Source organism: Salvelinus namaycush, chromosome 33 (assembly GCF_016432855.1).
Source record: "Salvelinus namaycush isolate Seneca chromosome 33, SaNama_1.0, whole genome shotgun sequence".
Classification (NCBI taxonomy): domain Eukaryota; kingdom Metazoa; phylum Chordata; class Actinopteri; order Salmoniformes; family Salmonidae; genus Salvelinus; species Salvelinus namaycush.
In genome coordinates, this window is record NC_052339.1 from 16,629,800 (window position 1) to 16,654,876 (window position 25,077).

Here is a 25,077-nt window from a genome sequence, read left to right on the forward strand (position 1 = left end):
CATTTGCGGTTCGATTGAATGTTAGAATAGGAAAAACGAGTGACCGAAGCAACTTCGAGTGTGGTATGACTGGCGATGTCAGGCACACCGGTTCCAGTATCTCAGAAACGGCCGGCCTCCTGGGCATTTCACATATGACAGTGTCTAGGGTTTACAGAGAATGGTGCAGCAAACAAAAAACATCCAGTCCACGGCAGTCCTGTGGGTGAAAACAAAAAACATCCAGTCCGCGGCAGTGACATTGCTCGTTCTAATATTTCTATACTAATTCCTTTCTTTTTCTTTTTGGGATTTGTGTGTATTGTCAGGCATTACTGCAATGTTGGAGCGAAGAACATAAGCATTTTGCTACATCTGCTATAACATCTGCTAAATATGTGTGCTTGTAATGCTCGTCGTCAGAAGGAGTGGACCAAAGCGCAGCGTGGTAAGTGTTCATGATTTTATTTAATATCAAAAACACTCGAACAAAGTAACAAAATGAAAAAGCGAACAGTTCTGTCAGGTGCAGACACTAAACAGAAAATAACTACCCACAAACGAAAGAGGGAAAAAGGACTGCCTAAGTATGATTCCCAATCAGAGACAACGATAGCTGCCTCTGATTGGGAACAACACTCGGCCAAAAACAAAGAAATAGAAAACATAGAAATAAAGAAACTAGAATGCCCACCCTAGTCACACCCTGGCCTAGCCAAAATAGAGAATAAAAACCTCTCTATGGCCAGGGCGTGACAGTACACCCCCCCCCCCCCCCCCCCTCCCAAAGGTGCGGACACCGCGCGCAAAACCTGACTCTAAAGGGGAGGGTCCGGTGGGCATCCCTTACGGCAGCGGCTCCGGTGCGGGACGTAGACCACCTTCCGCCTGCAGATCCCTCCGCTTTGGTGGCGGCCCTGGTGCATGGACCTTCACTGGAGGAACCGGGCCGCAGATCATCACCGGAGGAACCAGACCGCCGATCATCGCCGGAGGCTCCGGACTGGGGACCATCGCCGGAGGCTCCGGACCGGCTCCAGACTGGGGACCGGCTCCAGACTGAGGACCGTCGCTGGAGGCTCCGGACTGGGGCCCGTCGCTGGAGGCTCCGGACTGGGACCCGTCGCTGGAGGCTCCGGACTGGGACCCGTCGCTGGAGGCTCCGGACTGGGACCCGTCACCGGAGGCTCTGGACAGTGGAGATGCACTGGAGGCTTGATGCGTGGGACCGGTACTGGTGGCACCGGGCTGATGACACGCACCTCAGGGCGAGTGCGGAGAGGAGGCACAGGACGTACTGGACTGTCGAGGTGTACTGGAGGTCTAGAGTGCAGAGTTGGCACCACTCGTCCTGGCTGGATACCCCACTTAGCCCGGCAAGTGCGGGGAGCTGGAACAGGCCGCATTGGGCTTTGCTGGCGAACCGGGGACACCGTGCGTAGAGCTGGCGCAGGATAACCTGGGCCGAAGAGACGCACCGGAGACCAGGAACGCTGAGCCGGCACAATCCGTCCTGGCTGAATGCCCACTCTAGCACGGCCACTGCGGGGAGCTTGCACAGAACGCACCGGGCTGTGGATGCGCACTGAAGGCATGGTGCGCAGAACCGGATAGCCTGGTGCTTGACCGGTCACTGGCACGAGGAGTTGGCTCAGGTCTGAACCCTGACTCTGCCACTCTCCTCGTGTGGCCCCTCCCCAAAAATATTTTTGGAGCTGCCTCTCGGGTTTCTGTGCTAGCCATGTCCCCTCGTATCGTCGCTGTTCCTCCCTTGCTGTTTCCACTTGTTTCCATGGCAGGGTCTTGTCCCCTGCCATAACCTCCTCCCAGGTCCAGGATGTCTTCCACTCTCTTTTCTCCCGGGCCCAGGATCCCTGCTCCTCTTGAACACGCTGCCTGGTCCTTCTTTGGTGGGTAGTTCTGTAACGCTCGTCGTCAGAAGGAGTGGACCAAAGCGCAGCGTGGTAAGTGTTCATGATTTTATTTAATATCAAAAACACTCGAACAAAGTAACAAAACAAAAAAGCAAACAGTTCTGTCAGGTGCAGACACTAAACAGAAAATAACTACCCACAAACGGAAGAGGGGAAAAGGACTGCCTAAATATGATTCCCAATCAGAGACAACGATAGACAGCTGCCTCTGATTGGGAACCACACTCGGCCAAAAACAAAGAAATAGAAAACATAGAAATAAAGAAACTAGAATGTCCACTCTAGTCACACCCTGGCCTAACCAAAATAGAGAATAAAAACCTCTCTATGGCCAGGGCGTGACAGTGCTCCAATAAAATTCATTTGATATTGTAGATTATTTAGGCACATGTTGGGATTAGGAAAGTATGTATGAATCATTACAAAAAACAGGTTTGGAGAGGCTTTACACACTAAATATATTGATGAATCAAACACAGTGTCTTTTCATCCTGAAAGTTGTCATATTCAAGTTCCATCCATGAAATATTGTTCAGGTGGGAAAAAGTGTTCAATAATGCTTGAACAATAGTCCTATAAATCTACACTAACCATGGAACTGTATGACAACGGTCCAGTCATCGTGAACCGTGCGCCAGGCTCCAGGCTTAACCTACTACGAGTTCCATAATGATTCAAATAGGCTACTTCTCCCGAATGATTGCACAATATGATCCAGTAATTCTAGCGACCCTCAGGACCAGCTACACAGACATGACAGAGGAAAGAAAGGTCAACGGAATGGAAGGATGCAAGATGTAAACTACAAATTGAAGAAAACTAACACTAAAGTGAAAGTTATAAATGTATGTGGGTATTACTGACGGTGGTTTACGATAGGGGCCAATATTTAGCATGATACAAATCCTGGGTATATAATTAAACATTCTGAAGTGCATACATCAACTTGGCAGGTTCAGCCCTCCAGAAGCCTATAGTTTGCGCCTCCAAATTTCATCCATGCAAATTATGAGGACGCACATTCTGAATAACAGCACAGCTATTTATAGCCTACTTCACTGTGGAAAAGACGCCACAATACATGTCCTGTTGATATGATTTTCAGTTTGCTTCCATATGACTGGTGTCACATTAGTTTCCAGGGATCATAAGAAAAAATAATCTAGAACAATTGCTATGTGTATTTACAATCCCCTTCTCCAAACGGATTACTCATTTACCTAGCTCTAGTCAATAACTCTTATCAGTTTATAAAATACATTGTATGGAGAATGCTGTTATTTCTATTTGGGGGGGTAAATGCTTTTTTCACTTGGAACTGGCAGGTTCGCTCAACCTTATTCATAGTTTCCTCTCCCGTAAAAGTGGTGGAATTATGAGGGAATTTAATCAAGGTCAGAATAAGGCGTATCTGTAGACACACCTCCGTCACACCTTCATTTCTTAGATCTCCACCCCGAATGAATAGCAGGTGAATAGCATGCTATTCTCAAGCTTAAATTCAAGGTCAGAATACGCATAGAGAGAAAAGTGCATAAAAAGGCAATTACGTTTCATTTACATGCGCTTAACTCGGGTCGGTATTCACCTGTGTGAATTGTGATTGTTTCTTAGTAACACATTGTGGAGTGTATAGTAGAGGGTTGGCATGTGTGATCATAGGTACAGAAAATACAGGTGAAAAATGTACTGCTTGTTTGGATGGTAATGGCTTGTTAAATAGGTCAAGTTCACATCCAGGTGCAACATCACATCACCGTGTCCAGAGAGACTGATGTACGACACGTGTGATGTATGTAGCTAATGAGTCAAACCGCTCATTTAGAATAGCACTGTGATCCTGTTAGACATGGAATAGTCCGTGAGGTTATGACTGGGATTATGTCACCTGGGGCGGCAGGGTAGCCTAGTGGTTAGAGTGTTGGACTAGTAACTGAAAGGTTGTAAGTACAAATCTCTGACCTGACTAGGTACAAATCTGTCATTCTGCCCCTAAACAGGAACCCACTGTTCCTAGGCTGTCATTGAAAATAAGATTTTGTTCTTAACTGACTTGCCTAGTTAAATAAAGGTAAAATATAAAAAATGTTAAACCTGTTGACAGCCAAAATACTCATGTGTTCTTTCTGTAGTGGAGGTCATGTGAGGAGAACAACAAAGCCATATTACCTGCTTCCTCAGGTGGGGAAAATAACTGGATGTGATTGGCCCGTACTCACGGTGTGTTTTGTGCTAATGGGCCAGTTTTGGGAAAGCTACATTTGCAAACATTTTCAGAAGCAAATAAAAACTGTTCTTATTACACATTGATGAGAATCACCATTAAAACGCAGGGGTCGTTTATCAGCTTTGTTTTGGATCCCGGCCACAGTCCTTGAGACTTATCGTCATCACCCCTGGACCAATCAGAGATGAGAGATGAGAGATGCTCATCCAATGAGAGACGGAGAATATGCCTGTCAAAGACGTTGAGTCAGGGAGTTGTTTTTATCTCCATATGCAGCCGTTTTTTTATCTTATTATCAAATCATTTCTGGGTAACAATTAAGTACCTTACTGTGATTGTTTTCAAGCTTCTTAGCAAAGAGCAATTTCTCAAGCAATAGTTTTGATAGGACAGTCTGGGAGTGGTCTGAATGGGGAGGGGAAAACAGAAAACTAACTGTTATTGGAACTCTCTTATTGGTCTATTAACTAATTTACTGCCTGGTGATGGCACCAGGCAGGCCAAAACTCCATCCCACCACAACAGGCTGGCACTAAAATGCATTATCATCATTTTCACAATTTCACAGTATCATTCCAAACTCATAGTGTGGAAATATATATATAAATATAAAAACAACGTTTTTGACTGCACTGGGCCTTTAACCAACGACTCAGAGTGGATGTGTGTGTGTGCAAGGTGTACCTCCTCTTCCTTTCTTTAGCAAAAGGAATAACCTCATCCACACACACACACACACACACACACACACACACACACACACACACACACACACACACACACACACACACACACACTCAAGGTTTGCATCTAAGCACCTGCTTTAAAGGATCTGGCCCCATTCATCTCATACAGTTGGTGTAACCATAGCAACTGCATGACGTATAATTTCAGGCCAGGGCTACAGAGTAAGTGGAGGGTAATTCTGTAAATGAATTACAAATGTCAATGTGTGTGTGTGTGTGTGTGTGTGTGTGTGTGTGCGTGTGAGTGTGCGTGTGCGTGTGTCAGAGAGAGAATAGGATTAAGGTGTGGGAATGTTCCCTGCTGTTGTTTCCTGTTTAGTGAATGGTGCTCTTGTCATAAAGCCTTTGAACTTCGTGAGCCAGGTGAGCCAAAGACAATCCCTCCTCTCACAAGTTCTGAAATGGGTGATCCAGGTAAGCCAAAGACAATCCCTCCCATCCCAAGTTCTGAACTGGGTGATCCAGGTAAGCCAAAGACAATCCCTCCCATCCCAAGTTCTGAAATGGGTGATCCAGGTAAGCCATAGACAATCCCTCCCATCCCAGGTTCTGAACTGGGTGATCCAGGTGAGCCAAAGACAATCCTTCCCATCCCAGGTTCTGAACTGGGTGATCCAGGTGAGCCATAGACAATCCCACCCTTTTGAGGTTCTGCCCAACAGGTAATGGAGCCTCAACCTGGGATACATGGCACAACTTGACCTTACTTTACCTGCTCTGCTCCAGCTTCTCTCTGTTGAGCTGCAAAGCTCATTAGAAGATATTTTGCTCTCTAGAGCATTCACTCTGCTAGACCGACGCTCTCTTGATCTTCAGAGGTAAAGAGGTTAACACACTGTTATTATAGAGCTGAAAACTGATTCTGTGTTGTGTGTTCACTTCTTGGGAGGTATCTGTGGTTCACCAGGCACAGAAATGAGTTCACATGTCCTGAAAATCTCTATTTGCCCTATACACTATTGCTGGACCCAGAACCCCTGCAATAGAGAGTGTCAGGACCTGTCAACTAATTCTGTTGAACCATGAGTCCAAAATGTGTAGCCGACTTGACCAATAAGCTTGCAATATCTGCATTTGCGGATAACCTACCATTGATGTCAGTTATAGTGAATATCAGTTTTGTAGCAAAAAGCATATTTATTTCCTCTAACTGTGACAAGACCTAACTGTTGAATCAACATTAGTTTAGAGAGGGACAGGAGCAGCTTACTTATCCTGGGCTACATGGCTGATGTGTCTTTAGGTGCAAATGTAGGTTTGTGTTGCTGCTGATACTGTTGTTTAGTAATTACTGGGGGCATCTAACTGTCTGGCTGGTATAAGGGTATAAGGTAATGAGGTGTGTGTGTGTGTGTGTGTGTGTGTGTGTGTGTGTGTGTGTGTGTGTGTGTGTGTGTGTGTGTGTGTGTGTGTGTGTGTGTGTGTGTGTGTGTGTGTGTGTGTGTGTGTGTGTGTGTGTGTGTGTGTGTAGGGAGGAGGAGATGATAATCACAAAGGCAGCTGAAGCAGCAGGTCTACCACCCCCATGGCACCTGCTCAACACCTTTATATGCATCACCGCTTTACACACACACATACACACACACGACACACACACACACACACACACACACACACACACACACACACACACACACACACACACACACACACACACACACACACACACACACACACACACACACAGTAAAAAGCTATTTAGGAAAAAATCTTAAATTGACATTGAAATGACTAAAATCAAATTGAAACTGTGTAAAAATGATAATGGACGTACATTTATAGTCTCTTCACTCTGTCAGTCATAGAAACGAAAGCTAGACAGTCAGGGTGCGTCTAGAATTCCAAAAGCGATGTATACCTGACTATTTCTTGCATATCTTGACGGCGAAGAAACATAATACATTTTAAGTGCGGCCCTCCGGACCTCGGTGAAGGCCGAATGCGGCTTGCGGGGCAAAATTAGTTTCCCACCCCTGCACCGCACCATACACACACACACACACACACACACACACACACACACACACACACACACACACACACAGACACACACACACACACACACACACACACACACACACACACACACACACACACACACACACACACACACAGGCCTGTTATGCAGCACCAGGGTGTTGTGGAGGTTATAATTACCATGTCATCCTATCCTTTGTTTTTGTCTGTGTTATATGTGTAACCTAATTATGCATAGTAGGCTAGGTTGACTGTGTTCATGTTTGTTAATTTTTTTAGAAAATAAAGGAGAGCCGCACACTCTAGGAGCTCAGATGCAAAGATATTTAATTACCAACGTTTCGACAGGCAAGCTGTCTTCATCAGGGTACAATCACAGACACTGCGGGATGACTCGTTTATATATAGTGTCAAGACACACAGGTGTCTGTAATCATGGCCAACAGTGGCCTAATATCATTGGTTAATTACTCATATTAAAACGGCATAGAATGAGCAACATACAATTAATACAAATGGATAGCATACGATCATAGACTCACTAAAGACCACATTTTAACCATTTATTGAAGAGGACTTCAATGGAAATATGTTTTCAAACTTTTTGGTGTCATCCTCAATGATTTTAAATTCATTATCCACATGTGTGGTTGTATTGTGTTTGTAATTGTCAAATAAATATATCCATCTATCTACAGTGAGTTCCAAAATGTTTAGGATAGTGACTTTTATTGTAAATAAGAATAGAATAGGTTTCTAGACACATGATTAAGGATAATCCTGAATGAATCATGAATAATGATGAGCGAGAAAGTTACAGACGCACAAATATCTTAGCCCCGAGATATGCTAACCTCTCACCATTACAATAACAGGGTAGGTTAGCATTTTGTGGGGGCATGATATTTGTATGTCTGTAACTTTCTCACTCATCATTATTCACACTTCATTCAGGACTATCCGTAATCATGGTAGCATCCACATTAATGTAGAAGTGTCTAGAAACATTCTTATTTACAATAAAAGTGACTCCAAAATGACACAATACATTATTTACCATTAATTTCTATTGGGCACAAAATAAATCGGAAACACAATCAAAACAAACAGTAAATGCATCCAACAAGTTTGTAGAGACACAAGCTTGATGTGGTCATTACATGCTGTGAATATGGGACCACATACTTAACGTTTTACTACTTTAATATACATAACTGAATTTGTCCCCATACTTTTGGTCCTCTAAAATATGGGGACTATGTACAAAAAGTTATGTAATTTCTAAACGGTCACCTGATATGGATGAAAATACCCTCAAATTAAAGCTGTCAGTCTGCGCACTAACCTAATAGTATCATTTCAAATCAAAGTGCTGGAGTACAGAGCCAAAACAACAAAACATTTGTCACTGTCCCAATACTTTTGAAACTCACTCTATATATAGCCGTCTGCTGTGGTGCCTGTATGGAACAGAAGGACCACCCCTGTGACAAGAAGGCCTAGGCAACCTAGTATGGCCGCTAGCAGGTCATTATATACCATTTTACCCCAAACCCCTACTCACACACCCCTCCCCCTCCTCTGCCTCTATGTCCCCCTCTTCTCCTCTCAATTCAATTCAATTCAAGGGGCTTTATTGGCATGGGAAACATATGCTAACATTGCCAAAGCAAGTGAAGTAGATAATATACAAAAGTGAAATAAACAATAAAAATGAACAGTAAACATTACACTCACAGTTCCAAAATAATAAAGACATTACAACACTGTATATAGACATAATATGACATTTGTAATGATGTGCAAATAGTTCAAGTACAAAGGGAAAATAAATAAGCATAAATATGGGTTGTATTTACAATGGTGTTTGTTCTTCACTGGTTGATCTTTTTTTGTCTGGTTGACCTCTCTCTGTCTCCCCACCACAGGAGGCTGCCGAGGGGAGGACGGCTCATAATAATAGCTGGAATTTTCCCGTTCTCTCCACTCCACTCCCCCCCTCCCCGTTCCCCTCTCTCCCCCTCCCTCTTCCCCTCTGTCCTCACTCTCCCTTGTTACAGCCAGTTATAAATAAATCCTGTTAGCTCTCAGAATGGTGCCCGTAATTCCTCCTCCTTTCTGATAACACTAAAGAATGCGTAAAACGGCACAAAAGAAAGCAAACAGTATTAGATATATTTATCTGCTCCTTGTTTTCGTATTGATTCTGTAGGCAGTACTGGTCACAGCAGGTTAGAAGGCCAGAGAGTGTGCTCTTCTCTACCTCCACTGCTCCCCATAGCCACACATGTTCATTATGGGATGCACAGACACAAACACAGCATTTGGCCCAACCTGATATTAGAGGTGGAAGCAGTGTTCCTCTTTGTCTGCTTTATCCTTGGCCCTCTCAGTTAAAATGGAATAAAGCATTTTTTTTGTTGAGGGCAGTCATTTCTCTAAAAACTCTTCTCCCGGACCTAAAATCTGATTTGATTGTGAGTGAATTCTGATTATTTTTCAACTTTGCTTTAATGAGCAGTCAGTGTTCAGAAATGGTGGGCGAGGAGCTGAACAATGAAAGAAACCGATTTGACTCTCAATAACACCCGTCTCTTTCACCAAATTGCTTGCATGTCTTTGAGCCGGTAGCATCTCTGCTCTTAGCTTCTCTCACTAACAGTTCTCCTCCCAGCACCTAGCTACACACCAGTCTTCATTTGTACCAAATTTCTCAGTGGGTATTGGATGTAAACCTTTTATTCCTGATATAACCACCAGACAAGGGTTCTGGAATGTTTAATAAGTTATGTATTGAGAGAGGCAGGGAACCAGAATAGCACAACGCCTAAAGCCTCGTCTGACTGACTGACTGACTTTACACATTCTAGAATAATTGCAAACCATTATGTCACGTACATTCTTCATAGAAAGAGTCATAAGAAAGAATCCTGGAGATCATTGACACTGCAGGCCTCACACCAAGGCCTTATAAGGAACAGGACTCTTGGGCCAATAACATTGTATTTGTATCCTTTTCTAACAGTGGATGTATTGCATGGTGATGTCTTCTAGTTGGTTTTAAGACGGGAACAATAGTCTAAGTGATTGTTTCTGCTAGTCAGCGCTGCACAGTCGGGGGGAGAGAAAGAGAGAGATTGTGTTTTCTTTCTCTCATCACTAAACTTTACAATGCTCCTCTTCCAACAGAAGCAGGAAGCTCAGATAGTCTCTGAAAAGCAAAATTAAGGCCCTGGCAGCCTCCGCTTTGTTTCTGTCTTAATGATTGAGATGCTTAGCCAATTAAAAGACCCTTAAGACTTTAATCATCTATTAAAACGCAGTAACCGCTACATTTACACAACCTAGAGTAAGGTCCCTAACAACCTATATACAACTAATGTAATGTTGCGTAGAGTGATGGGTGTGGAGTCAGGTGCAGAGAGCAGAGGATTCAGAAAAAAAACACTTTATTCCGTACAATAACCGCGCACAAAGAGGGTGACACCGAACACAGGCGTAAAGCACTCCAAAATCATGTACTACACAGGCACATACGCTGTACAGCGGACAATCCAAAAAACAGAAACACTCCTATACCAAATACAGCAAAACAAACCCGCACGAACACAGGCGGGCTAACTGAACTTAAATAACCCCAACCCAAAACCCCAAACAAGGAACAGGTGAAACCAATTAGACCCAACAAAACGAAAAGGGAAAAAGGGATCGGTAGCAGCTAGTAGACCGGCGACGACGACCGCCGAGCGCCACCCGAACGGGAAGGGGAGCCACCTTCGGTGATATTCGTGACAACTAAAGTATACACACACACACACACACATAACTTCAATATGAATGAAAAGTGGATGAATCAGAGGTTGAAACCCATCACATCGTCGGTATCATTATGACACAGAGGAGATTCAACGTAGCACGGCAGGAGGTGTTGTATTCCTGCATATTTGGATGAACCACTAGCTAAAACCCTAAATGCAGAAGCTGCTTTTGATACCTTCTGTCTGCAGCTATAAGATACACATCCTAGACTAGGCTATCTGCCTCCCCCTCTGCATGCTAATTCTGCACGTGGAATATTCATCAAAGTCAAGAGCTGGTGCACTTGGGCTAAACTGGTGATTGGTTAACATAAATATCTAGTCTCCTACAGGAATTCTCCCTTGACACCAACACACACACTCCGTCTATAAGGTCACAGATATGTTAAGCCTGCTATAACCCACTCCAGCCCCCCACAGACCAGCTCCCTGTCCTTGTGGTGGGTGTGGGCACACACACACACACACACTGCGCCCCTGTGGTGTGGGCCTGTGGCCAGGCATACAGTAACGCTCACCATGCAGCCCCCATTCTAACCAGGTAGGACTCCCCGTCGCTATGCACTCAACTGAATACTGTGCTTATCTATTAGTGCACTGCAAAACTGTTGCTTCAACTACCCATAGGAATACACTACTATATTAATATAGGAATATACACTACATGGCCAAGAGTATGTGGACATTGTCTGTCCTCGGTTGCAACACTCACTACAGAGTTCCAAACTGCCTCTGGAAGCAACTTCAGCACAATAACTGTTCGTCGGAAGCTTCATGAAATGGGTTTCCATGGCTGACCAGCATCACACAAACCTAAGATCACCATGCGCAATTCCAAGCATCGGCTAGAGTGGTGTAAAGCTCGCAGCCATTGGACTCTTGAGCAGTGGAAACACGTTCTCTGGAGTGATGAATCACGCTTCACCATCTGGTAGTCCAACGGACGCTACCTGCCCCAATGCATAGTGCCAACTGTAAAGTTTGGTGGAAGAGGAATAATGGTCTGGGCTGTTTTTCATGGTTTGGGCTAGGCCCCTTAGTTCCAGTGAAGTGAAATCTTAGCGCTGCTGCATTCAATGACATTCTAGACGATTCTGTGCTTCCAACTTTGTGACAACAGTTTGGGGAAGGACCTTTCCTATTTCAGCATGACAATGTCTCCATGCACAAAGCGAGGTCCATACAGAAATGGTTTGTCGAGATCGGTGTTGAAGAACTTGACTGGCCTGCACAGAGCCCTGACCTCAACCCCATCAAAAACCTTTGTGATGAATTGGAACGCTGACTGTGAGCCAGGCCTAATCTACCAACATCACTGCTCAACCTCACTAATGCTCTTGTGGCTGAATAGAAGCAAGTCCCCACAGCAATGTTCTACCAACATGTGGTGGAAAGCCTTCCCAGAAGAGTGAGGCTGTTATAGCAGCAAAGATGGGAACCAAATCCATATTAATGCCCATGATTTTGGAATGAGATGTTTGATGAGCACGTGTCCACATACTTTTGAGGTGTAGTTCAATGTCATAACACAATTATCACATGACAGGGACAATCATAGATTGGCACAGTGAGGTCACTATTAATGCTAGGTAACACAGCATGAAAGTCTCCCTTACAGAACCAGGGACAACTACCGAATACAGAGGCATAGGGTGCATCCCAAATGCCACCCTATTCCCCATATAGTCAACTACTTTTGACCAGGGTCTATAAAGCTCTAGTCAAAAGTAGAGCACTATACAGCTCTGGAAAAAATTGAGGCCACTGTAAAATTATCAGTTTCTCTGGTTTTACTATTTATAGGTACAGTATGTGTTTGGGTAAAATGAAAATGTTGGTTTTATTCTATAAACTGCAAACTATAAACTACATTTCTCCCAAATTCCAAATAAAAATATTCTCATTTAGAGCATTTATTTGCAGAAAATGACAACTGGTCAAAATAACAAAGAATATGCAGTGTTGTCAGACCTTGAATAATGCAAAGAATTCAAGCAGCTCGGCTTTATTTGATGGCTTGTGACCATCCATCTTCCTCTTGATCACATTCCAGAGGTTTTCAATGGGGTTCAGGTCTGGAGATTGGGCTGGCCATGACAGGGTTTGATTTGGTGGTCCTTCATCCACACCTTGATTGACCTGGCTGTGTGGCATGGAGCATTGCCCTGCTGGAAAAACCGAGCTGCTTGAATTTTTGCGCCAGTAGTGGCTTAAAGTCACCCAATATCAATGTGAAAGACTGGTGGAGAGCATGCCAAGACGCATGAAAGCTGTGCTTGAAAATCAGTTAAAACAAAAGTATTGTGTTGTTTAAAAATGAATATGAACTTATTTTCTTTGCATTATTTGAGGTCTGACAACATTGCATCTTTTTTGTTGTTTTGACCAGTTGTCATTTTCTGCAAATAAATGCTCTAAATTACATTTTTATTTGGAATTTGGGAGAAATGTTGTCAGTAGTTAATAGAATAAAACAAAAATGTAAATTTTACCCAAACACATACCTATAAATAGTAAAACCAGAGAAACTGACCTCTGACCTCTTACCAGCCAGGACGTGAACTCCAACCTATCCCAGACGGACATGTGATAATGGCAAAGACAGTACAGTATGACAATAGGCTAAAACTGCTTCTCTAATAGCAATCGCCGATCACACTTGTAGGCGATGTCATGGCGACGTTGGCAAGCAAAGCTCATGTGTAGAAACACTTCATCGGGTCTAACGGTCGTCTCACACCGAACTGTGTATGTGCAGGCCGTCAAATCAAAGGCACTCCTTCCATATAAAGTTGTTTTTTAATGAAAATGTATCAGTTTGCCACTTTCACAAGTTTGGAGTAATAACATATTCAACTACTTAAGAAATTGGCTCACAATCTAAGTTGTACTTTTAGATTTCGAGAAAATGTTTAATTTCTCTCATTAACTTGTCTAACCTCAAACCCTCGCCTGGTTTGTTTGGTCTGTTTCGCAAGCATTCCCCGGAAGTCTCGTGATGTTGCGCCTCTGGGTTTAGAGAGAGAGAGAGAGCGAGAGCGAGATAGAGAGAGAGAGAGAGACGCACACACATACACACTTACAGGGCAGGGTCATGAAAAGAAAACAACATATGGCACTGGGGTTTCTTGCTCTTTTTAACGACTCTCTTTATGGACTCCTATTTTGTTATTAGCAAAAATTATATTTTGGTACCGAGCAACCCCTCATACATTTATTGCACATTTCTCCCAGCCTTTTTGCTCATTCAAATGTATTTCATTGAATTTATCAGCCCTCTCCTCTCTTACTTATCATTTAATGTTGCGTCAGAATAGTTCCGAATGCTTTAGTCCATTAGCAGCGTTTGTGAAGGAGACTATTAAGGCTCCAGTTTTAAACTGAATCCCATAAATTCAACCCAGAAAATGAAATCATCTGTATATTAATATTCACCACTGTGTCTGGCCCCATGTTAAGTATGGTATAAATCTCTGTGTCCTGTTCCCCTTGAACAAGGCGGAGTGGACAAATTCAATATGAAGAAGGTTAGCTCTCTCTCTCTCTCTCTGTGAGGCTAGATGTTTTTTCTCATATTCATAAGAACACTGTCCTTGGCTTTTAAGTGCTTGTCAAAGGTTACTGCATGGATGTCTTTTTTTCTATCTATGGATCACTGTTGCATTCCAATCTCCTATAAAATACATGTATTTTCTACATACTGGATGGAAAGACCTCAACAACAAGATGACTCCCTGTAGACTGAAGCTGTGTCTGAAATGTCACCCTATTCCCTCGGGCCCCGGTCAAAAGTAGCTAACTAACTAGGGAATAGGGAGCCATTTGGGACGCACACTGAATGTGCAGAATGGCAGCTGAGGACTATTGTTGTGATGCAACCCCGGTAGGACAGTATGTCTTTGTGCTCTGAAACAAGATGATTCACACGTGTCCTCAATGTTAACACATTGTTCTAAACTTTAACCCAGTCCATGTACTACAATGAGAGACACTGTCTAGTGTCTAACCAATAATACCCCATACAGAATGTGTAAAAAGCCATTGTCTACTCATACCTTCCACATCCTCCCTTTCCTTTAATCGTTTGTATTATGTTATATTTGCACGTTCTAATTGTAGAAACTGCATTGGACTAGCCTGGTCCCAGATATGTCTGTGCTCTTGCCATCTCTATTGTTGCCATTGTCAAGCAAAGCATGTTTGGCATGAGAACATGTTTAGCATGACAATTCCATAAGGAGTTGACAAGGGCACCATATAAGCAGACAGGCACCCAGGCTACCTTGGACTAGCCAGGCTAAGGGAATGACAAAGACACTGTACTATATCTCAGCGTAATAGGATAATAAGATGAGCGTATTATACCAATGACCAGTGTGTCTAGGCCAGCGGCACATAAATTTGTTTTATATATTTATATTATATTTGTCAGATTTAATTGTAGCATCATTGATGGTAAACAACCTTGTTAATGAGCTATAACCTGTGTTATGTTTTCATATGTTTTGGTTTGGTTCAATAAAGGGGAAAAAGCTACTCTGCTTCAACCTTTTCTGTAATACTTTTTGTTTAAAGCAGTTTGGACAAATCATCTGTTTGCATCCAGAGAGCTAGCACCTGTAAACATGTAAATGACACCAAGCTAGTCTCACAGTGACAATGAGAACGCCTTAGTTCCTTGGACTTCCACAGCTGCTTTGTCATCATGGTCGACTATTACTGTGGTCATATGAGCTGAAATGTGTATATTTTGGGATGTGAACACTCAGTGTGTTTGACCTGACGAAGATCCGTTTCGGATCAATGAGGTGTCAATAAAGCGGGGAATTGGGAGCTTTAACAGTGTGCGGGCCTTCTTGTTCTATACTAGTATTCATTAGCCCAGCACCTACACTACCGTTCAAAAGTTTGGGGTCACTTAGAAATGACCTTGTTTTTCAAAGAAAAGCTCATTTTTGGTCCATTAAAATAACATAAAATTGATCAGAAATACAGTGTTGACATTGTTAATGCTGTAAATGACTATTGTAGTTGGAAACGGCTGATTTCTAATGGAATATCTACATAGGCGTACAGAGGCCCATTATCAGCAACCATCACTCCTGTGTTCCAATGGCACGTTGTGTTAGCTAAGTTTATCACTTTAAAAGGCTAATTGATCATTAGAAAACCCTTTTGCAATTATGTTAGTACAGCTGAAAACTGATGTGCTGATTAAAGCAATAAAACTGTCCTTCTTTAGACCAGTTGAGTATCTGGAGGATCATTATTTGTGGGTTCAATTACAGGTTCAAAATGGACAGAAACAGAACTTTCTTCTGAAACTCGTCAGTCTATTCTTGTTCTGAGAAATGATGACTATTCCATGCGAGAAATTGCCAAGAAACTGAACATCTCGTACAACGCTGTGTGCTACTCCCTTCACAGAACAGCGCAAACTGTCTATAACCAGAATAGAAAGAGGAGTGGGAGGCCCCGGTGCACAACTGAGAAAGAGGACAAGTACATTCGAGTGTCTAGTTTGAGAAACAGACGCCTCACAAGTCCTCAACTGGCAGCTTCATTAAATAGTACCCACAAAACACCAGTCTCAACGTCAACCGTGAAGAGGCGACTCCGGGATGCTGGCCTTCTAGGCAGAGTTCCTCTGTCCAGTGTCTGTGTTCTTTTGCCCATCTTAATCTTTTATTTTTATTGGCCAGTCTGAGATATGGCTTTTTCTTTGCAACTCTTCCTAGAAGGCCAGCATCATGCAGTCGCCTCTTCACTGTTGACGTTGAGACTGGTGTTTTGCGGGTACTATTTAATGAAGCTGCCAGTTGAGGACTTGTGAGGCGTCAGTGTAGACAATAACAATGTCTACACTGTATTTCTGATCAATTTGATGTTATTTTAATGGATAAAAAAATGGCTTTTCTTTAAAAAATAAAGACATTTCTAAGTGACCCCAAACTTTTGAACGGTAGTGTATGTTTTTAAGGATGTGCGTATGACCACAAACTTTACTATTACTGTCCTACCATCTATTGTCGTCTGGGGATGTCCCACTGTAATAACATATAATAAATAACTAATGAACAAATAAATAACTAATAAACCTGAAAGTTAAAGATGCTTCCTCAGAGTAACATTATAGTTATAACAGACCAGTTTAATGATTGTCTCTGAGTCCATCCATGACTCACAACGTAACATAACCTGCTCAAACAATTAGCTTTTTGATGAATTAATGCTTTTTTTCATTCACTGGTTTTTCACTTTTACAAACATTATGGATAGTGGAAAACCAAATATTTTCTCAGGTTTTGAACATTCAAAATAACTCCCAAAACATCCACTTTGAAGTGTTTTCATAACAAGATACATGAATAATACAGTGTTTGTTTGTTTCCATAGTTGCAGTTCAATATTCAAGTCATTGTTCATAGGCCTTCAGGCTTTGTCAAAAACATCCAGTTTTCCAGATACAAAAGTAATGGTCCTGTCAAATACAACTGTCTGCAATTGAACTGAAAAATAAACCTAAGATACATTCCAATGTGGCCAAGAAGTGGAATTCCTCAAAAACACTGATTCAAAGTAAAGCTTTTTAATTCCACGATTAACGGAATGGCACTAGATGCAAAATTACATTGAATTCACTGTCTTTGGTGGAAAGGAAAAATAATTGTTTTTCTGTCACAGTTTGGAGACCGTCAGTAGGGACTTACTGAGGTCCTTGGCCTCCCCGGCCGTCCTGACTCTCTCGTAGCCCAGGACAGCCATGGAGTGATGACAGTAGTCCTCCACCTGTTTGATCTGCTGGATGCTGAGCACTGTTCTCCATGCGCTGGCAGCCTGAGTGGCGTTCCTGGAGGACACTATGAATGGCTTGGAGGACGAACTAGACCCACCTGTCATGTTCAGAGCAAACGATTCAATGTCATGGTTGGTGGTGAGGTTGGCGAAGCGGTAGATGTTCCTCAGGATCTTCACAGGGTTTTCCACCAGGTCCTCATAGCGCACGGCCATGTACTTCCCTTTGAGCCAACTGGGAGGGTTTAAGGCAGTCCTCAGGGTCCGGGAGGTGCGGTCACAGATCACCTCCATGGCTCCGATGGAGTGGTAGTCTGAGCCGTCCTTCTTGTTGGCTTTGTGGTTGGGGTCTACGAAGGGGATCCTGCGGAGCTTGGGGTCCCTGCTCCGGACCACCTGCAGGTTCTCACGGATCAGCCCGTGTCGGGACTTGATCCTGGAGTTGGCCACGGCCCGGGGGTCCCTGACCAGGTGGACTACCTTCACGTCCAGCGACGGGTCCTCCATGAGGGGGGCTAGAACATTAACGTCCAGGATACGCACCCCTTTAATAACAATAGTGCTGTATTTGAGGCACTCCTCCTCCAGTAGTCTAAGGCTTTGAGGTGGACACTTTTTACACACCTTGTCGTCCACCATCCCTACCACCTCTTTCCTGTAGGCGGAGCAGAGGGGGTAGGAGCACACCACCTTATTAAGGGTGGCCCCAAAGAGTCCTAGGGAGGTAAAGTTCTTTCCCCCTGGGCTGTTGTACAGCTGGAACACAGAGAGATCACAGCGGTATAAGGAACTGAGCATGTCCCTGGCTGCCCCCTGCAAAGACACTGCGTCTCCCGGGTACAGCTTCTGCCAGATGTGCCACATGGGTTCATACAGGAAGAACACTTCAGGATTTTGGTTAAACAGCTCCCCGAAAAAGGAGGACCCGGACCTCCATGTGGTCAGAACATAGACCAACTGTCTTTTTTTGGCCAGAGAGGGTCTGTAGAGGAACCGGATGTCTGATCTGCCATGATAGGTAGTGCTCCTCATCTGGTGATTGCACTGCTGGGGCTCTTTAGTCCATTTATAGTTGGCCAAGTTCAGCATGGTCAGCACCAGCAGCAAGAAATAGGCTATAAACAACACAATCCGCTTTCTGCGTAGCACCTTCATCACAATGCCGGGCTGGGCTATTATCTTGGTATGGTTCCTGTACGTTTTGAGCTTTCTCCCGTAGCCAGCATCCTTCTCCCAAGGCGCTGTCAACTTCAGTTGTTGATGGTATTGTTTCCCTCTCATCTGTAACCTAGGAGTGAGTGGCTCTCACCACTGACCGAAAGCTTCTTACATTTACAATAGGCGAACCCGTACAGCGTATTGAATATCTCCGGTGGGAATTGATACCGACCGAATCCAATGCTAAATGATTAGGTAATACCCCAGCCAACAGATTCGATATCACAATCCGATTCGCAATCCAAAATACGATAACGCAGCCCTGCCTTTACTGCAGTGCGCAAGGCTCTTCACATGAAAATGTTTCCATTACGGGTATTACAGTGCGTATTGCGTTAGGCCTGCCATCAAAAACAAAACGAAGAACCGTTCATGCAAACAATGTACGCCCTCCTTGACAATATTCAGTGTAGGCATTTCAGCGCAGTTAAAATCTGATGCGCCCGGTATAGATGGAGCCTATATGAACATTGTACCACAGCACACAAGTAATACGTTAGTAATTACGCGCTCCAGCTTCTTCTTGAATAATACCGCTAAATGTCGCAGGTATATCTAGAGGTGAGTCTATTCGTCCAAAGAATCAAAGATTTCCATTATTCCCGATGTGCGGTATTGTATCTCTTAACAATTGAAACAGGACTGATTTAATCAGAGTACAGGGAGAAAAGCCCTCCCTTCTCTTAACGCCATTGGAGCATGATAGGATACGTGCGTAAGCGAGTTACGCCCTTGGTTCTTCGGCACGTCTGTCAACAATGAATGCAACGCTCTCGAGACGCCCACATTTGAAAAAGGCAACAGTAAACATGTCGCCTCTCACGAATGATGCAGCGCCCCCGCTTGGGCCAATTGAGATATCGCGTGTGACTAATACATTTCAGTTTCGCAAATTTAAGTGAATTACTTTAGCTCTGGTCTTGGGCCAATCAGTGTTATTTTGTAAATGATGGAAGTTTATGGCAAGACGCATCATTCACCGAAGTTTCGTCAACATCGGCCAAGTGCTGTCTGAGATATCGCGTGTGACTAACGTACAAAGGCACCGACGGATGGAGACAGATCCACAGTCCCCTCCCCGATTTCATCGTGGGGGACAACAAAGTCTCACAGCAATGGTAGACGTCACGACTGTGGAAAATGATGCTGTTGTTAGGATAGAATAGAAATGGAAGGGATGCTGGTGTCCGCTCTGGCAGTGTAGTAGCATTGGGTCGACTCAGCTCCAGTCCGTTCATTTATAGACTTGCTTAGCGCACTGTTATGCAACTAGGCTATTAGTATAAATCTGTTACATACATTGTTTCAATGTTACAATGTATCATATCAATGTGTGGTAGTATTTTCAAATCGTATGTTTTGTTGCATTTTCAGGGAGAACAGACAATAGCCTACATTCAGGTCTGTCGGGAATATTATTGATCATGTTTCACCATATCTGTCTCTTCCTCTCATATTGTGCTGGCCTAGGCAGTAAGTAATCGATAGCTCCCATTAGAGACATGTGTTTTGCCAAGTCTCAAGAGGTACTGTAGACCTGACGCCCGTTTGAAGACGGGACCAATGAAAGATAGACAATGAGAGCAGTTCCTGGTTAGAGCTGTTCAAACTGGTAACTATCCTGTCCTGTCCTCTCAATTCAATTCAAGGGGCTTTATTGGCATGGGAAACATATGTTAACATTGCCAAAGCAAGTGAAGTAGATAATATACAAAAGTGAAATAAACAATAAAAATGAACAACAAACATTACACTCACAGAAGTTCCAAAAGAATAAAGACAAATGTCATATTGTGTATATACACCATGTTGTAACAATGTGCAAATGACCAAAGTACAAAAGGGAAAACAAACAAACATAAATATAGGTTGTATTTACAATGGTGTTTGTTCTTCACTGGTTGCCCGTTTCTTGTGACAACAGGTCACAAATCTTGCTGCTGTGATGGCACACTGTGGTATTTCACACAGTAGATATGGGAGTCAAAATTGGATTTGTTTTTGAATTCTTTGTGGATCTGTGTAATCTGAGGTAAATATGTGTCTCTAATATGGTCATACATTTGGCAGGAGGTTAGGAAGTGCAGCTCAGTTTCCACCTCATTTTGTGGGCAGTGTGCACATAGCCTGTGTTCTCTTGAGAGCCAGGTCTACCTATGGCGGCCTTTCTCAATCGCAAGGTTATGCTCACTGAGTCTCTCTCACCAGGCAAATTGGAATCAGCTGTAATCTACTTTTTGACAGCTGTTAGTGTGGAATTGACAGGCATGGCAAGCGATAAACCCATATGTTTTAGAGGCACGGATCAAATGCCCAACAGATTGAAAATGATCCGCTCACATGTGTCAGTTCATGTGTTATTACACCAATGGCAGCCAAAAATGGGAGGGTTTGGGCATGTCTATTGGGCGTCCTACAGTTGTCCCAAGAGTTTTTAGTTCACTATTAGGCTAATCTTTTCCTGAGAGGATTTCTTGGTAAATGTGTATTTTTATTACTCTTAGGTTTTTGGATGCAGTCACTGCTGTATGCGCTGCAGTTGCTTTGCAAAGATTGCCATCTGCTGGGGCAAAGGGAATATTTCAGTTCCTGTTGGGTGTGGTAAACCTTTGGATATTATGTAGGCTACTGCACCCGTTGTCAATTATTTATGTCTTATAGAGAAATAAGTTAAATACACTTAATTGATTAATTGTTAAATGTATTATTTTAACTTTTGTCTCTTATTCTTATCCATATTTTTTTTAACTGTTAGGGGCTCGTAAGTAAGCATTTCACTGTAAAGTCTACTAAACCTGCGCATGTGACTAATCAAATTTGATTTGATGTTTACCCAGATTAGAATAATAAAACCTTTAACCTTTCAAGGGGAAATCTGCCGTTGCTACATCCATTTGTGGACTTATAAATGAATAATATGTACCCATTGATTCCTGAAGAACATCACTTCTAATTGCTTCATGAGCTTAGTTCATCTGTCGTACCCATCAGCTGCCGTACCCCATCAGCTGCCGTACCCCATCAGCTGCCATACCCATCAGCTGCCGTACCCATTAGCTGCCGTACCCATCATCTGTCGTACCCCATCAGCTGTCGTACCCATCAGCTGCCGTACCCCATCAGCTGTCTTACCCATCAGCTGTCGTACCCATCAGCTGTCGTACCCATCAGCTGTCGTACCCATCAGCTGCCGTACCCCATCAGCTGTCGTACCCATCAGCTGCCGTACCCCATCAGCTGTCGTACCCATCAGCTGCCGTACCCCATCAGCTGCCGTACCCATCATCTGCCGTACCCATCATCTGTCGTACCCATCAGCTGTCGTACCCATCATCTGTCGTACCCATCAGCTGTCGTACCCATCAGCTGCCGTACCCCATCAGCTGCCGTACCCCATCAGCTGCCGTACCCCATCAGCTGTCGTACCCCATCAGCTGTCGTACCCATCAGCTGCCGTACCCATCATCTGTCGTACCCATCAGCTGCCGTACCCATCATCTGTCGTACCCATCAGCTGTCATACCCATCATCTGTCGTACCCATCAGCTGTCGTACCCATCAGCTGCCGTACCCCATCAGCTGCCGTACCCCATCAGCTGCCGTACCCCATCAGCTGTCGTACCCCATCAGCTGTCGTACCCATCAGCTGCCGTACCCATCATCTGTCGTACCCATCAGCTGCCGTACCCCATCAGCTGCCGTACCCATCATCTGCCGTACCCATCAGCTGCCGTACCCCATCAGCTGTCGTACCCCATCAGCTGTCGTACCCATCAGCTGCCGTACCCCATCAGCTGCCGTACCCCATCAGCTGTCGTACCCCATCAGCTGCCGTACCCCATCAGCTGTCGTACCCCATCAGCTGCCGTACCCCATCAGCTGCCGTACCCCATCAGCTGTCGGACCCATCAGCTGCCGTACCCCATCAGCTGCCGTACCCCATCAGCTGTCGTACCCATCAGCTGTCGTACCCCATCAGCTGCCGTACCCCATCAGCTGCCATACCCCATCAGCTGTCGTACCCATCAGCTGCCGTACCCCATCAGCTGTCGTACCCATCAGCTGCCATACCCCATCAGCTGCCGTACCCCATCAGCACCCAGAATATAAACTTGTTCTACTCCAATGTTTGTAAACATGGTTAGTCCTTGCATCCATAGCGCTGTCTGAATTTGAGTGGTTACATTTCTCCAGCCCCGTCCTTTAGCTTTTTTTTGCGAAACAGGTGGCGGGGGAAAACACTTTGTAATTGGTTCAACTGCTGATTGCCCCTTGTTTCAACGCCTCATGTTGAAAGATGCATATGTGCACCATAATTATTAGCCCTCTTAGTGTAATTTTACCATAATTTATCCCAATCTTCCTTGGTTTAATGGTACAATGGCATGTTCATTACCTAAAAGCCCTCTGGTATTAAATGGTGCCGTATAGGCCTATGTGACATTTATCTGCAGTTACACTATGTCCTCAAAGTCATGCTGCTCCTAGACACATTGTCATTATATTGATCTAAAATGCTTTGTATCTTTGTCATCCAAATGTCTTTCTGTGAGGGAAGATGGGAAAGATCACATACAGGCACACACACACACACACAATGTGCTCATATAATTCCTGTCAGTATGAAGAAATTAGAGCAAGGTAAATAGCCAATTTGTTGAGATTTTATCTTATGAATGTGCAAATAGAAACTTTGAGACAATATTATTCCAAATTAAACCGCTTATTTGAGCATTATTATTGCAGACTATGATTGTAGTACAGTGTTTTGGAAATACTTCAGGGGGAACTTTATATTTACCTCTCTAAATATGATCACGAAAATGAATGGTTGAAAAACGATTAGAATCATTTCCCTTTATGACACGTCCGCGCTGGGTTTTAGTGGACCGCTGAGGATTCTGGCTGCGCTGTGCCAGCGAGATGAGATTGAGCATGCGCAGCAGCAACACCATCAGGACCAGAGGACTGTCAGGAGCCTGCGAAGCGATGCGAAAAAATTGTGCATGTAAACACGTTGATGGAGAGTTCTATGTATGCACTGACTGCGTGCGGTATGTTTACATCTGATGAACAATAGTGTATGTTATTAAACGTATGTTATTAAAGGGTTATTACGAGGAAACAACTGGGAAGGTCGTTACGCGCGCCAAACGCCGACGCTGCGTAAAAAACGGATGAAACGTTAGCAACACGGATGCGACGACAATAATAGCTTACATATTTATTTTTTTATTTTTTTCCGGGAAGACGTTTACACCTGCCGTTCTTTGGGGGGAAATACATTAACAGTCTTTTTGCAGTATATGTCATCCCATGTGACGGGCTTTCATGGTTAAATGGTCGCTGGCGCCTAGTAGTGGGATGCACATCAGTGTTCTGCCCTACTCCTTCTCCGTCGCAATGGCCGCTCTATATCAGGTCACGGACGTGTCCTCTCCGGATAAATTTCTGGCCCTGAAAGACGTGAGGGAGGTGAAGGAGGAGACTACTCTGGATGAAAAGCTCTTCCTACTGGCCTGTGAGAAAGGTGAGTTATTATAGGCTTCTAGGTGGATTCATTTATCAAAACAATAAATAAATATATGATGTTATTAACATGGCATTAGAAAAACACGTGACTTTATGACAGCGTAATGTAACATGTTGTTTAAGAAAAGGTGTGAACATGTAGTCTTTTATTCTTTGAAACACTTCATGTCATATCACACTATTATTACCAACAGTCATCCTCTCTTACCTTATGATGGATGAGTGAGTATACTTTGGATGAATGCCTACTGCAGCAGCCCACATGTAGCTACACTGGAAGTTTGCCCACAGGGCTGAGTTTTATTTAACCTAGTGGAGCTATATGCTCTTGTGTAGAGCTATGTGGAGCTATATGCTCTTGTGTAGAGCTATGTGGAGCTATATGCCCTTGTGTAGAGCTATGTGGAGCTATATGCTCTTGTGTGGAGCTATGCTCTTGTGTAAGCTTTGTCATGATTTTGCTAGCCTGTGACAAAGACTATATATTTACTGCATTCTGTATCCTGTTATCCAGGCCAAGTTGAACACACACACACACACACACACACACACACACACACACACACACACACACACACAGAGAGAGAGAGAGAGAGAGATATCAAACACATGTACATAATTCCCATGAGAGGAGGGGTATAAAGACAAATAATTTCCATGTGTCAGAAGCAAGAAGCTATGATAATCGTAACAGTATCCTAATGAAATGAGATAGTATTTGAAATCAATGACAAGTGAAGCTGAGGTGGATGTTTTTATAGGGGCCAGCAGGTTGTCCCAGAGAGTCTCACCATATAAAGCCAGTATAAACATGGCTCAACAGACTATCTTTGTCCTTTGATGGAGATTGT

At 43.7% G+C, this 25,077-nt stretch overlaps 2 protein-coding genes across 2 annotated transcripts in view; one reads left to right on the forward strand and one right to left on the reverse strand.

The window, feature by feature from the left end:
• Positions 1-16,811: 16,811 nt before the first annotated feature.
• On the reverse strand, positions 16,812-19,331 carry LOC120027822 (carbohydrate sulfotransferase 2-like). Its single transcript, XM_038972872.1, has one exon. It carries the CDS (start codon positions 18,755-18,757, stop codon positions 17,360-17,362), a length of 1,398 nt encoding a protein of 465 aa, XP_038828800.1. The 5' UTR covers positions 18,758-19,331; the 3' UTR covers positions 16,812-17,359.
• A 4,727-nt stretch (positions 19,332-24,058) lies between these two features.
• trpc1 (transient receptor potential cation channel, subfamily C, member 1) overlaps positions 24,059-25,077 on the forward strand; it is a 41,051-nt gene continuing 40,032 nt past the window's right edge. The window contains exon 1 of the mRNA XM_038973179.1: positions 24,059-24,224. Within this exon, the coding sequence (XP_038829107.1) occupies positions 24,059-24,224 (166 nt within the window). The remainder of the gene's footprint in view (positions 24,225-25,077) is intronic.

Bases quoted from the DNA above. Each gene is read 5' to 3' on its own strand.
- LOC120027822 (XM_038972872.1), bottom strand. From the start codon at position 18,757: ATGAGAGGGAAACAATACCATCAACAACTGAAGTTGACAGCGCCTTGG.